Consider the following 12,909-nt stretch of genomic DNA (forward strand, 5'->3'; position numbering starts at 1 on the left):
AGACCCAAGAAAATGCTGCCTTTCTCAAATTGTGTCTTCTACGTGCTTGCTTGAAAATCACACATTTATCTACATACTTACTCATACCTTCATACACACACTCTCATACACAGACACTCACACTAATTCACATACACCCTCAACACACACACATATACTTATACACGTGCACACTCTCACATATACAAAGTCTCACATACACATTCTCATTCTGACGCACACTTACACATACATACACTCTCACACACATACACATACTCTGACACGCACACTAACATACATGCTCACACACACTTTCACATATACACAAACACACTCGGAGCTGCCCCCACTCCGGGGCCAGTTCCTCTGAGTCTCCTTCGCTCTCTCAGCTTACTGCCCACCTCTGCCTGTGCCGAGTCCCTGGAGAACGGGGACCTGCCATGTCATTTCCATGTGTGTCCCCAGCCCTTGTCTCAGTCTTCTGCACATGAAGCTAAGCCCCAAGTTCCAGCCCCAAGAGGGCAGAGAGCACCCCTGAGAAGGTGGCATCATTTCAGCCACGACCCTCTAAGCCCCAAGTCATCTGCCAGTCGCCATATGAGGTGGCTGCTCTGAGGCCTGGGAGGCTCTGTTCTTCCAGATAAAATGAAAACCATGGTGTTTCAGTAGCCACCTGCCTGCTGAGTCCACTCCAGGCTGCTTCTGAGGAGTGAGTTTTGGGGTGCTCCTAACCCTCTCCACCCCAAGTACATGGAACACTGAAGTAAATGGGCTGCCCTCTGGAGATCCAGTGACATCAGTGTCTGACCACCTATGCTGATAGCTAGGGACATTCCTCAGTGCCTGTTCATCCAGACCCATCAGGGTCCCTAATGGGCAGCAGGAAATCAAGGCCCAGGAGTCCTGCTCCTGCCTTCCCAATTGTAGCATCCTCTGCTCACTGACCCTGTCCCCTGCTAGAAGTTTCCCATACATCCTGGACTAAAGAACACCATCTCCCACCTCAAGATCTTTGGGGGGTCTGCTCTCCATGTGAGATCTGCTTGCTCCCTGTTACCTAATTCCCATCTTCCGTGGCTCTCTCCACTTCCCCTGAAGGAGAACTTGGTACAACTGCAGTTAAATAAGCAAGTGTACCACAGCTTCTCTATTCCATCCCCAGCCCATGTCCTGGGCTCCGTGGACATGTCCCATGTCCCATGTGCTGTGTTTGTTGCCCTGTCCCAAGACCACAGCACAGGGGCTGCACCCGGGAGGCTCTCAGGAAATGTATGCAGCATGTGTGGCTGTCGGGCCCTAATCAAAATGCCATTTGGTGTGTGGGACTCAGAGGGCTTCAGTTCCTTTATGCTTATCATTTTCACAGCCACCAAGTGAAGAAGGAAGTACTGTCACTCTGGGACACCTTTGTCACTCTGCATGCCTCTGCTTCCCAGAGTGCTTTTCTAGAATGAGAGTCAGACCACTTACATCACAGGAAGGATGCCCAGTGAACCCCGTGTTCCTTCCCTCCTGAAAGTTGGTGCTGCAAACATGCACACTGAGGTCTGGCTGCCTGTGCACCAAGCCTGGCTCCCCACATGGTCATGGTGGTGAAAGCACATGTTTCACAGAAGGGAAACCTCACTTACCCCTGAAGACAAAGCGCTGAGCCAGCTTCATCCCATGGGACTGGTCCTGCCTGTCCCCAGCCCATCAGCTTTCCTCGTCATTGTCCCCGCTGGCATTTTTCCTGGGTTTGAAGCAGTGAGGTGGAAGTTGGGACATCAGGCCAACCTAGATTTGCCCCCCACCCTCCCAGTCTCCAGACGTAATGAAATGATGTTCCAGACATCACCTCAATTCAATTCCTGAGGAGACAGTTCAGACAGTGAATTACCCCAGACCACCCCAGGAAGAAAGTTCTCACAAGGTCCTGAAAACTCAGAACTCTGAACTCTGAACAGAGGGCATTAGTTAGAGGCAGATAAGTGACATGAGGTGTTTAGAGGATGGAAAAACTACCTCCAAGGACCAGGAGGTGACAGGAGGCCAGGGCTTGGAAGAAGACTAAGAACATATTGGACAAGAAAGGGCCCGGAGGGCATGCCAGGCAGTGGGAACAGCACATGCAGAGGCGTGGGGCCACAACGGCCCTGGCACTTTTCAGAAACAGGAAAAAGTGAATCCTGCCACGGCTGTGTTCGTCAGAATGCTGGGAGGCACAGCCAGCATTCAGCAGGCAAGAGCTGACATTGAAGGCAGGAGATGGATCAGACACAACCAAGGCTGGTCACGGGAGCCGACCAGAGCAGACCTCCTCACATGGAGCCCAGCAGGGCTGAGTGGGTGTGACAGCTACCCAAGAGATGCACTGAGGCCCCAGTCTATGGTGCTTCTGAGGGGGGGCCACCTGGGATGAGAGGCACACAATGAGTTTGTTAACGAGGTGGCAGTGGCTGAGGACACCTGTGCGTGTGTGGTGGGAGCGAGCTCTGCAAGGGTTAGTTCAGGAAGCCCCTTTTTCAAATGTGTTAAAGAAATTAGGAGGAGCTGTTGAAAGGAAATATGTAAAAACATAACTGAAATATTTGTGGGCAACCTGTGAGATGGTAAAGGAAATGGCCGAGTGAATAGCAAATCTTTCTCACATGTACAGATAGAGTCAAACTTCTTAAATCTGTATCAAAGACAAACAAGATGCCATGCATATTATTTTTTAACTTTACACAACTGCCTGGAAATAATATAAAATAAACACATTCTCACCTGTCCATTCAGACACAGTTAAGAGCCCAGTGAGCCCCAAAGATGAACATTAAGGTGGGAAACAACATGTAAACACTCCACTCTGTACACACTTCTCCCTTTATATGAGGATGGACGGGTGGACAGACGGACAGATGGATGGATGGATGGATGGATGCATGGATGGATGGATGGTGAGATTCATTTGGCAAGGCAAGTTAAAATCTAATCAAAGAATGAGCATTAAGGGGAAGCCCAAGGAGCTTGAACTGTGTCTGTTAGTCAGCTTCCCACACTCTGACAACATACTCAAGGTAAACAAGGAAATAAGGTTTATTGGGGCTCATCACTCCCGAGGTTTAAAGCCCTGGTCTCTTGACCCCATGGCGTAGGGCCTGTGGCAACATTGCACATCATGGCAGGGAGTACATGGCAGAGAGATCTGCCCACCTCATGGCAGCCAGGAAGCAAAAATGGAGACAGGAAGGGATCAAAGCCCCAATAATCCCATCAAGCCTTCATTAGCTTATCCTAATGACCTGACTTCCCACGTTCTAAAACTTCTACCACCTCTAATAACACCACAGGCTGGTGGCCAAGCCTTTGACATTTGGGCCTTTGGAGGCCACTTATCCAAACTGTAGCACTGAGTTTGAATCAAGGCCCTGCCAATTACCCGAAGAGTGACATCGCTTGGTTCTTTGTCCACACGCTCCTCAAAGGTAAATGGAGACAATCTCTCTCATTGCTAGGGCTGGTCTCAGGATTCGATGACGTTTTATCTGCTATGAGCAAATCGCACAGGTCAGGCCTGTTACACAGTGCAGGCTGACTGTAGCTCACTGACCTATCAGCCTCTTCATTGTGGCAGCTCATGTTGTCCCCATATTTTTGTCACTCACAAGACTGCCAACACAGATGCCATTGTCCATGCATCTGCAGTTACGTTGCCGTGTGTGTGTGTGTGTGTGTGTGTGTGTGTGTGTGTGTGTGTGTGTGTGTAGCTGTGTCCTGCCTCTATGCACACAGAGGGACAGGAGAACTGTGGAATGGTCCCCTCAAACCAAATGTCACAGCATTTACTTCCTGGGTGTGCGGGCTAAGCTGTATGGCAGCTCAGAGAGTTGATGCCTCCTGGATGCACTGGGATGCTGGCTTACTGCAGTTACAAGCACTTTGGCAGTTTGAAGGTTTGGGAGAGCGTCTTTTACATCAGCAGCAGGTGACAATGAGGATTCTATGGGCAAAGGACTCACTGGGAGTTGGCCCACAAGTAGAAGATATGGTCCTTTCCAGTGGGTCATTCCACTCACAGGACATAGGTGGGATGGAATTAACACCACACACTCCCCTGCCTTTAAAATGCTCACGGAAAACTCTAGGAAGCCTCACACTGACCAGGAAGACAGAAGTGAACCCTGGGAAAACTCACAAAGGAGGAATCGTAGCTGGTCACCTGTGCATCCCTGGCACCTGGAACATTCCAGCACACCCAAAGTCCCCAGAGAAGTGACTGTTGAAGAAAACAGGAGGAGAGGGAAGGAGGGAGAAAGGAAGGGAGAGGGAGGAAGGAGGGAGGGAAAGAGGGAGGGAGGGAAGGCGATTTCTAATTATATTGAGAGCTGATTCACTCGGATTTGAAGACTCTCCCAAACATTAACTTGAATACCAGCCCAATGCCAAAATGCCTACAGCCAGCTGTCAAGGAAATGCAAAGAAAATTATTATCAGAAATAGGGAGTCTCAAAAAAAAGTCTGTCCTTATTGCTCCCCCCCCCACAAAGTTAATTAAGTGTGGTGGTGAGACCCATGCTGTTTGGGCTCTTCATGTAATAAAAAGCTCCTCCAGAAATAATACCCAGAGGCTCAGCTCACGGGGCTGAGAGGTTGAGGCAGCTGGCGCAGCAGAGGTGCTGGGAACCCTGATCCCTGCTCCGGCACAGTCATCATAATCAGAGGGTGCATCTGTATTCAGATTGCAGAGCAACTCCAGGCAAGAGCACAGAAGAGGTAGAATTTACGTCCCTCAGCGATCTGCTTGCTTCTAAGAGGGTTCCGCTGTCATTTAGATTTCCACACTCTCCGTCCTCAGGAGAGCATGCTGGCTGCTCTCAGAAAAACCAGGAGGGGCTTGTGTAAAAGGGGCCAGCCATGAAACAAGGACTGACCTTGGTTCTCATCAACTGGAAACGTAGGCTGTCACCACCGGAAGGCACTTGTGAAGACTCACCTTGGAACAGGTCATGTTGTTGATCTAATTATGAAGTGCTAAACACTCAATCTTTGCATTTTCAGCTCCTGTGACTCCAGAAAGGGCAGCTAACAGTCCTCAATCTTATGCCATGGATGGAGGCAGGCACCAGCCATGGAGAAGGACATGACAGCCTATGTGTATGATCCCTGGCACATAAAACCAAAACCACCTCAAGACACAGCCACCAGTGCCTCAGTCTCCATGAGGAACCTAGAGGGTAGATACATACATACTACAGACCTGGAAGGAATGTGACTTGGAAGACCAGCTGAGGACTGGGGTTTGAGCCTTGAAGGCCCTGTCTTATGTTATTCTTATTTATGTCCTGCACTTCACAAGGAACAGCTCGATCTATCCTACAACAGCACTAGGCCAGTCACTAGACCCTCCCCAGCCCTCCTTTGGCCTGGTTGGGAACCTGAAGCCCAGTGGTGGAAGAGAAGTGGCCAAGGCCAAGGGTGAGTGTAGAAGCTACAGGGCCCCAGAATGGAGCCCAATGGCACCGTTCACTCCTGTTGCTTAGACTCTACTGTACTGAAAGTCACCATCAGTTTGATCCTCACCACCCTCATCCTCATCACCATTGCTGGCAATGTGGTCGTCTGCCTGGCTGTCAGCTTGAACCGTCAGCTCCGCAGTCTCACCAACTGCTTCATTGTGTCCTTGGCAGCTACTGACCTGCTTCTCGGCCTCCTGGTGCTGCCCTTCTCTGCCATTTACCAGCTCTCGTTCAAGTGGAGCTTTGGCCAGGTCTTCTGCAACATCTACACCAGCCTGGATGTGATGCTGTGCACAGCCTCCATCCTCAACCTCTTCATGATCAGCTTGGACCGCTACTGCGCTGTCACAGACCCACTGAGGTACCCTGTGCTGGTCACCCCAGTTCGCGTTGCCATTTCTTTGATCTTCATTTGGGTCATTTCCATCACCCTGTCCTTCCTGTCCATTCACCTGGGGTGGAACAGCAGAAACGAGACCAGAGGGGGCAACGACACCTTCAAGTGCAAAGTGCAGGTCAATGAGGTGTACGGGCTGGTGGATGGGCTGGTCACCTTCTACCTGCCTCTTCTCATCATGTGTGTCACCTACTACAGAATCTTTAAGATCGCCAGGGAGCAGGCCAAAAGGATCAATCACATCAGCTCCTGGAAGGCAGCCACCATCAGAGAGCACAAAGCCACGGTGACGCTGGCAGCGGTCATGGGGGCTTTCATCATCTGCTGGTTTCCCTACTTCACCACGTTCGTTTATCGTGGCCTGAGAGGGGATGATGCCATCAACGAGGTGGTTGAAGGCATCGTTCTGTGGCTAGGCTACGCCAATTCAGCCCTGAACCCTATCCTGTACGCTGCCTTCAACAGAGACTTCCGCGTGGCTTACCATCAGCTCTTCCGCTGCAAGCTGGGCAGCCACAACTCCCACATCACTTCCCTGAGGCTGAACAATTCTCTGCTGTCCAGGAGCCAAAGCCGAGAAGGCAGATGGCAGGAGGAGAAGCCCCTGAAGCTCCAAGTGTGGAGCGGGACAGAAATCACACACGCCCAAGGAACCCCAGACAGGTAACCATTCTCGTGGGTTGGAGGTGCCGGGAGACATCCCACTCTCTGTGTGGGTGGTGCCGAGACCATTCCATGAGCATTTCACAGAAATCATCTCTCATCTTCAAATGGCTCTCTTAGGTAGGACATTGACCTTCACTTTTTTTTTTTTTTTTTTTTTTTTTGATTTTCGAGACAGGGTTTCTCTGCGTAGCTTTGCGCCTTTCCTGGAGCTCACTTGGTAGCCCAGGCTGGCCTCGAACTCACAGAGATCCGCCTGGCTCTGCCTCCCGAGTGCTGGGATTAAAGGCGTGCGCCACCAACGCCCGGCCTGACCTTCACTTTTAAAAGGTCACATTAAAGGTAACAGAGATCTTATCCAGGAACACTGAGCTGGGACCCGGACAAAATGCTACTCACTCAAGAGTGCAGGTGCCCTTCTTTCTAACTAAATTGCCTTTCCACTCGGGTGGCCTAAGTATAAGGCCCAACTCTGCCACTGGGGAGTGGTGAGTGGTCAGTTATACCCTCAGAGGAGCACTCAAAAGCCACGTGCAAATCGGCTCTTTTTTAGGGGAGTGTTCGAGTTAGTAGGGGTGAAAACGGCAGAGGCCGGACGGTGGGGCCCCAGTGGAAACCAAAGTGGGGGCCTTGTGTATGGAGCTCGGGAAAGGCAGACACAGGGGCTGGGGCAGGCTTTGGAAAGAAGGGCATGGTTAGCAGATCCGGGCCTTGGACAGAAGGCTGCCACGGCCCCTTCGACGTGGGCCAGGAGAGTGAGTCTGTGGGTGTGTAAGAAGGAAGCTGCATTAACCCATGGGTGTGGGGAGAGAGGACAGCAAAATCTTGTAGGCTACTTAAGAAACAAAAAGCCTGCAGGACACTGGGTATGTGGAGTGCAAGTAACAGCGAGGACACAGACAAGATTCCCCCTTGGAGAGGTGTCCAAGCCGGGAAGAGAAACAGAATCAAAATGAGATTTCAATGAACTCACTGAGGACAAAGTCACTGCGGGTGTTGAGGGAGGCCATAGCACTGTCCTGGGACATACTGAGGATGCTCTCTGTGTGCAGAGCCCCATGGCACTGTCCCCTGGGATGCACTGAGGATGCTCACTGTGTGCAGAGCCCCATGGCACTGTCCTGGGATGCACTGAGGATGCTCACTGTGTGCAGAGCCCCATGGCACTGTCCTGGGATGCACTGAGGATGCTCACTGTGTGCAGAGCCCCATGGCACTGTCCTGGGATGCACTGAGGATGCTCACTGTGTGCAGAGCCCCATGGCACTGCCCTGGGATGCACTGAGGATGCTCACTGTGTGCAGAGCCCCATGGCACTGCCCTGGGATGCACTGAGGATGCTCTCTGTGTGCAGAGCCCCATGGCACTGTCCCCTGGGATGCACTGAGGATGCTCACTGTGTGCAGAGCCCCATGGCCCTGTCCCCTGGGATGCACTGAGGATGCTCACTGTGTGCAGAGCCCCATGGCCCTGTCCCCTGGGATGCACTGAGGATGCTCACTGTGTGCAGAGCCCCATGGCCCTGTCCCCTGGGATGCACTGAGGATGCTCTCTGTGTGCAGAGCCCCATGGCACTGTCCCCTGGGATGCACTGAGGATGCTCACTGTGTGCAGAGCCCCATGGCACTGTCCTGGGATGCACTGAGGATGCTCACTGTGTGCAGAGCCCCATGGCACTGTCCTGGGATGCACTGAGGATGCTCTCTGTGTGCAGAGCCCCATGGCACTGTCCTGGGATGCACTGAGGATGCTCACTGTGTGCAGAGCCCCATGGCCCTGTCCCCTGGGATGCACTGAGGATGCTCACTGTGTGCAGAGCCCCATGGTACTGTCCTGGGATGCACTGAGGATGCTCACTGTGTGCAGAGCCCCATGGCACTGTCCTGGGATGCACTGAGGATGCTCACTGTGTGCAGAGCCAGCTCCTGCTTGAGTCACGAGCAGAGGCTTCAAAAACACCTAACACACAAGTTGATCACTTAATGTGGCTTTTCTTTCTCTTCCCACAGACCATGCCTTTGCCTCTGCAGTGCTGGTCTGTGGGACGGACCCATTCATTCATTATTTGTTCATTCATTCATTCATTTGTTCATTCATTCATTTGCAAGCCCTTGTGATAGGCTCTGAGTTCTGAGGGGGCAGCTGTGAGGGCAGAACTGCCTTATTAGATGTCCTGGCCTTCATCCCTAGGTGTGGAGAGTCCTCCTGTAGATGTCACACCTGTCCCTTTCCCCTCCCCCCCCCCCACTGAAAACCTCATTGCTCCTGCTCCTGAACTCTTGCTACAGTGTCAACCCTACCATCTGAGCCTCTGGGCTCCCCCTCTCAAGTCCATCCTCCAAGCCAGCCCAGGGTATCCCTGCACCTGGAGACTTCCCTGTCCCAGCCTGATAGGCAAAATGCTCTGCTCAATCACATATTTCCACCTTTCACTCAGGAGGCCACAAAGCTGATTTAGTTCATAATTGAGGAAAAATAAAGACATTCAGTTATAGACTAGACAGAAGGAAGTAGGCACTGCTTGGTTAATGTATCACTGTGTCAATCATCCCTGCTCATAAGTGCCTATTGACCCCAGTCCTTAAACATTCACTCAGTACATGCTTGGCAGAAATGGCTAGGTTACACCAGGCTTCCTCCATTTGCCATCTGCAGAGGCCAAAAGAGGGCATCCGATCCCCTGAAACTAGTTATAGACAGTTGTGAGCCATCTGACTCGGATGCTGGGAATCAAACTAGGTTTTTGTACACTAAGTGGCTCTCTAGCTCCTAATCTCCACTCCATAGATAGGCAACCAAGGCTCGGAGTCCAGTAGATTCCCCCAGGTAACACAAGCTGGGGAGTTCCCAGCAGCTCCACTTCTGCGTACTCTCTGGGGGCTGGGCACCTGGCAGGGTCTGGAGGTCCACATTTTCTTCTGTCCCCAGAGTCACTCTGGAGACCAGCTGGGGCAAGCCAAGGCCAGCTAAGAGGCAGTGCTTGCCTGGCTCACTCATAGGCACATTAGGGCCAGGGCTCAGCTGTGGTCTGTCTTCAGCCTCTGGAAACAGTGGGCAGATGGGCTTGGTGGAGCAGGCGGAGGGTCAGAGGAATCCGCCCACTTCAGAACTGCAGAAGACTAAGAAGAGTCAGTGGTTAGTTTTCTCCGAGTGGCCTGGGCAGTTGTGACCTTCTGCATGTCTTTCCTGCTGACAGTTTGTCCTTCCTGCTCTGTATCTGAGGGCAAGAACAGAACCTACCCAGAGCCTTTAACTCTGCCAAGAATCCTGAAGGGGACTGACCCAGACTCTCCTGAGTGGAGAGGGTGGAGACCCCAGGAGAGAGGTCAGCCAATCCGGCTGTTCCTACCTTCTCTGTGCCCGGGCAGCCGGCTCCTAGCTTGAGGCTCTGCCTGCCCCTTCCTCAGTCCTATTGTGGGAGCACCTACGCCCGACTTACCAAAGCCTTTGGTGGATGCCTGGTCAGAATACAGCAGTGAGAAGAGCACCATTCCCCACCCCACCCCCACCCCCGCTCAGATGAGCTGTGCTTCTCACAGGGCAGCCCTGAATCGCCAGCAGCTGCCTAGAGACGAACCGGCTGGCATCTGGCCACCACTATTTCAGATGTGGTAGATTCCCATCCACGCCTGTCTGTCCTCCAAGCCTGTGCTCTGACCACCACCAAACACCTGGACTTGAATTTATTTGGCTCTGCTTTTGAGAAATGCCTCAGGTACAGTCCTGTAGATACCAGAAGGGGAAGCCGAGGCATCAGAAGGCTTTGACCCATCTCAGTGCAGAGCAGGCAGAGAGGCTAGATGCTTTGGGTCTTATTCTCTGACTCACTTGCTCCCACAATCTCTGGGGAGATAAGATTCACGGGCACGCGGCCTATCACACCTCTGAGCGCGCACTTCCTCATTCCAGCGGAGCCCTGTGTTTCTGTCCCTGGCTTGACAACGACCAGGCGCCTCAAGGGCTGGAGTTCCAGCCAGGTACCTTCTCCTTCTCCTTCCAACCCTCGTCTTGCCAAGGCCTCCAGTCCCTGGGTCTACCTTCCTTCCCTCTAGGGCCACACAGACCTTTCTAAAAGTGACTTGATTATGGTCCAACCCTTCTGTTGCTTTTGGAATGAAAGCCAAACCCAGCCACCAAGGCTCTGTACTACTTGGCGTCTACAGTCACACTCATCTTCTCTCGTGCACACAGTTGGCACTCCCAGACTACAAGACGCTGTCCCAGCCTGAACTGGTGTCACATTTGCTCCCCTACACCATAAGCTCCCGGAGGCCAGGCCCTGCCCATGTCGTTCACTACTGGATCCCTGACAGCCAGCCCTGTGCCTGGTTTGATGGCAAATGTCCAGATAAATTCTTGTCCTGGGTCTATGCAAACCCTGAGAAATAATTAACGTCACTCCACTGTAGACATCAGGATACCAAGCCTCAAAGAGGGAAGTTTGGGAGCCCAGAAAAGCTCAGAGAGAGCTTGTTCCCTTTTCTTTACATGAATCCACAGCAGGCCCTCCTCCAAGCCTTGATGCCAGGGGCGGATCTCACAGAAGCACACAGGGCTGTCTCTGAGTCACAAAGCCTCAGATGGGAAGCCTTTACGGCCCCACCCACCTCCACCAGTTACCATAGGTGGGCCTGGAAGAGTGAAGGCACATGGCAATGGCTGAGAAAGTGTCTCTAGGCAGGATAGCCATCCACAGACCCTTCACCACACAATGACCTTACTATGTAGGGGGACAGGGGTGGGAGCAGGGGGCAGAGGACATGCTTTGCTTCCTGTAAGTTCATTCTCTGGAGACAAGGCCGCAAAGTCCATGGACATGCCAGAGCTTCATGTCTGACAGACATACTTCCCCAGAGGAGCCATTACTAAGAAGGGAAGTTTTGTGCATGGCCCTAAACTTGGCTGGTTCAAGAGTGTTGAACCAGTTCAAGGTTCAATGTGTTTATTTTCATCATCTGATTCTCTGACAAGGGCTAGATTTCTGGTACACTGATTTCATCATTTTTTAATTAAATCTTTTAATTTATCATATATACCAACCACAATTTCCCCTCCCTCCTATCCTCCTGTTCCCTCCCCCCACCTCCCTTTTACCCCCTGCCCCCATCTACTCCTTCTCCAATTAGAAAGGTTAAGGCCTCCCATGAGAGTCAACAAAGCATGTCATATCAAGTTGAAGCACAATCAAGCTCTTCCTCCCTGTATCAAGACTAAGCAAGGCATCCCACCATAGGGAATGGGTTCCAAAAAGCTAACTCATGCGCTAGGGATAGTGTAGGTACACTGCACGTTTTGTAACTGTCAGTTTGGTGTCCTGGGTTTAGGCACCAAAAATGCAGGTAAATTGGTTGCAAAAGGTGAGTTTTGCAACTCTGGGGAAAGGTGTCCTGACTACCTGGGGAGTCAGGCAACACCTTGAGCTGCTTAGGACAGCTCTGATGGCTGAACTGGAGACAGTTCAACCCTGAAGGGCAAGGTATCCGGACACCTCGAGCTGCTCAGAACAACAGCTCTGCCCTGAAGGTATCCTGGACACCTAGAGCTGTTTAACACAGCCCTGATAGCTGGAACTGCAAAGAAGCAGCTCAACTCTGGAAGGGAAATTTTTCTGACTTCTCGGGAGAGTCAGGCCTGGAACTGTGTCAGCAGGGAAGGGTATCCTGACTCTTTGGGAAAGTCAGGGTACACCTGGTGTGATGGGGGATGGTCTCCCTGCAGGATATAGCAATCCTGCTCCTCTCCTGGAGAGCCTCTACAGCTGAGCTTTGCTCAGCCCCCACTTGAGGGGGCTTCCTAGCAGAGCTTTGCTTCTCTGGCCTAAGATGTTGCTTCTTTTGCTTCACTCTGCAAAAGGGGAAACCCCTGCAGAAATACAGCAATCTCCTCCAGCTCCAGAGAAAAGTGTTATTTATAATTCTCTCTGTCCACTGAGGGACGTCTTAGCAAAGATCTTCTGTTCAGCTCCTCCTTGCTCTACTCTTTCAGCTCTCTCTCTCTCTTGTTTTGTCCACTGGGGGACGTCTCAGCAAGGATCTTCTCTACGCCAGTGAATGAAGATCTTCTTCACACAAAAAAACTCTTTTGAGGAAGAGATTTATTTGGGAAGGAGGAGTCCAGGAGAGTAGCTGCCTCTACCAGGTTGGAGAAAACAGCCTTTTTTTTTTTTTTTTTTTTTTTTAACTGACTAGTCAGGGTGGTTTACACAGGAAGTCTTGGGGGTGGAATCAACCCCAGGCCCAGGGTTCTACTATCCTGCTCTGTGATTGGTTGGTTTCACATTCGGTTGGTCAGGGGCAGAGATAGCTCTGATCTGACTGAGCCAAACTGTGTTTCTTTCTTTCTGCCCTGATCTGAGCTATCTTTCCCTAGTTCTGGGCTTCAGGGTCA

The 12,909-nt window shown here is 51.7% G+C and overlaps 1 protein-coding gene across 3 annotated transcripts in view; it reads left to right on the forward strand.

The window, feature by feature from the left end:
* Positions 1 to 12,909, forward strand: part of Hrh2 (histamine receptor H2) — a 52,408-nt gene that overhangs the window by 17,765 nt on the left and 21,734 nt on the right. For all 3 annotated transcript variants that reach the window (XR_013051660.1, XM_006976833.4, XM_015995750.3), the window contains exon 2: positions 5,005 to 6,522. Coding sequence is in view for 2 of the 3 variants with exons in the window: in XM_006976833.4 (XP_006976895.2) it covers positions 5,450 to 6,522 (1,073 nt within the window). In the remaining variant the exon portion in view is untranslated. The remainder of the gene's footprint in view (positions 1 to 5,004; positions 6,523 to 12,909) is intronic.

This window comes from Peromyscus maniculatus, chromosome 5 (assembly GCF_049852395.1).
Source record: "Peromyscus maniculatus bairdii isolate BWxNUB_F1_BW_parent chromosome 5, HU_Pman_BW_mat_3.1, whole genome shotgun sequence".
In the NCBI taxonomy this organism is placed as follows: domain Eukaryota; kingdom Metazoa; phylum Chordata; class Mammalia; order Rodentia; family Cricetidae; genus Peromyscus; species Peromyscus maniculatus.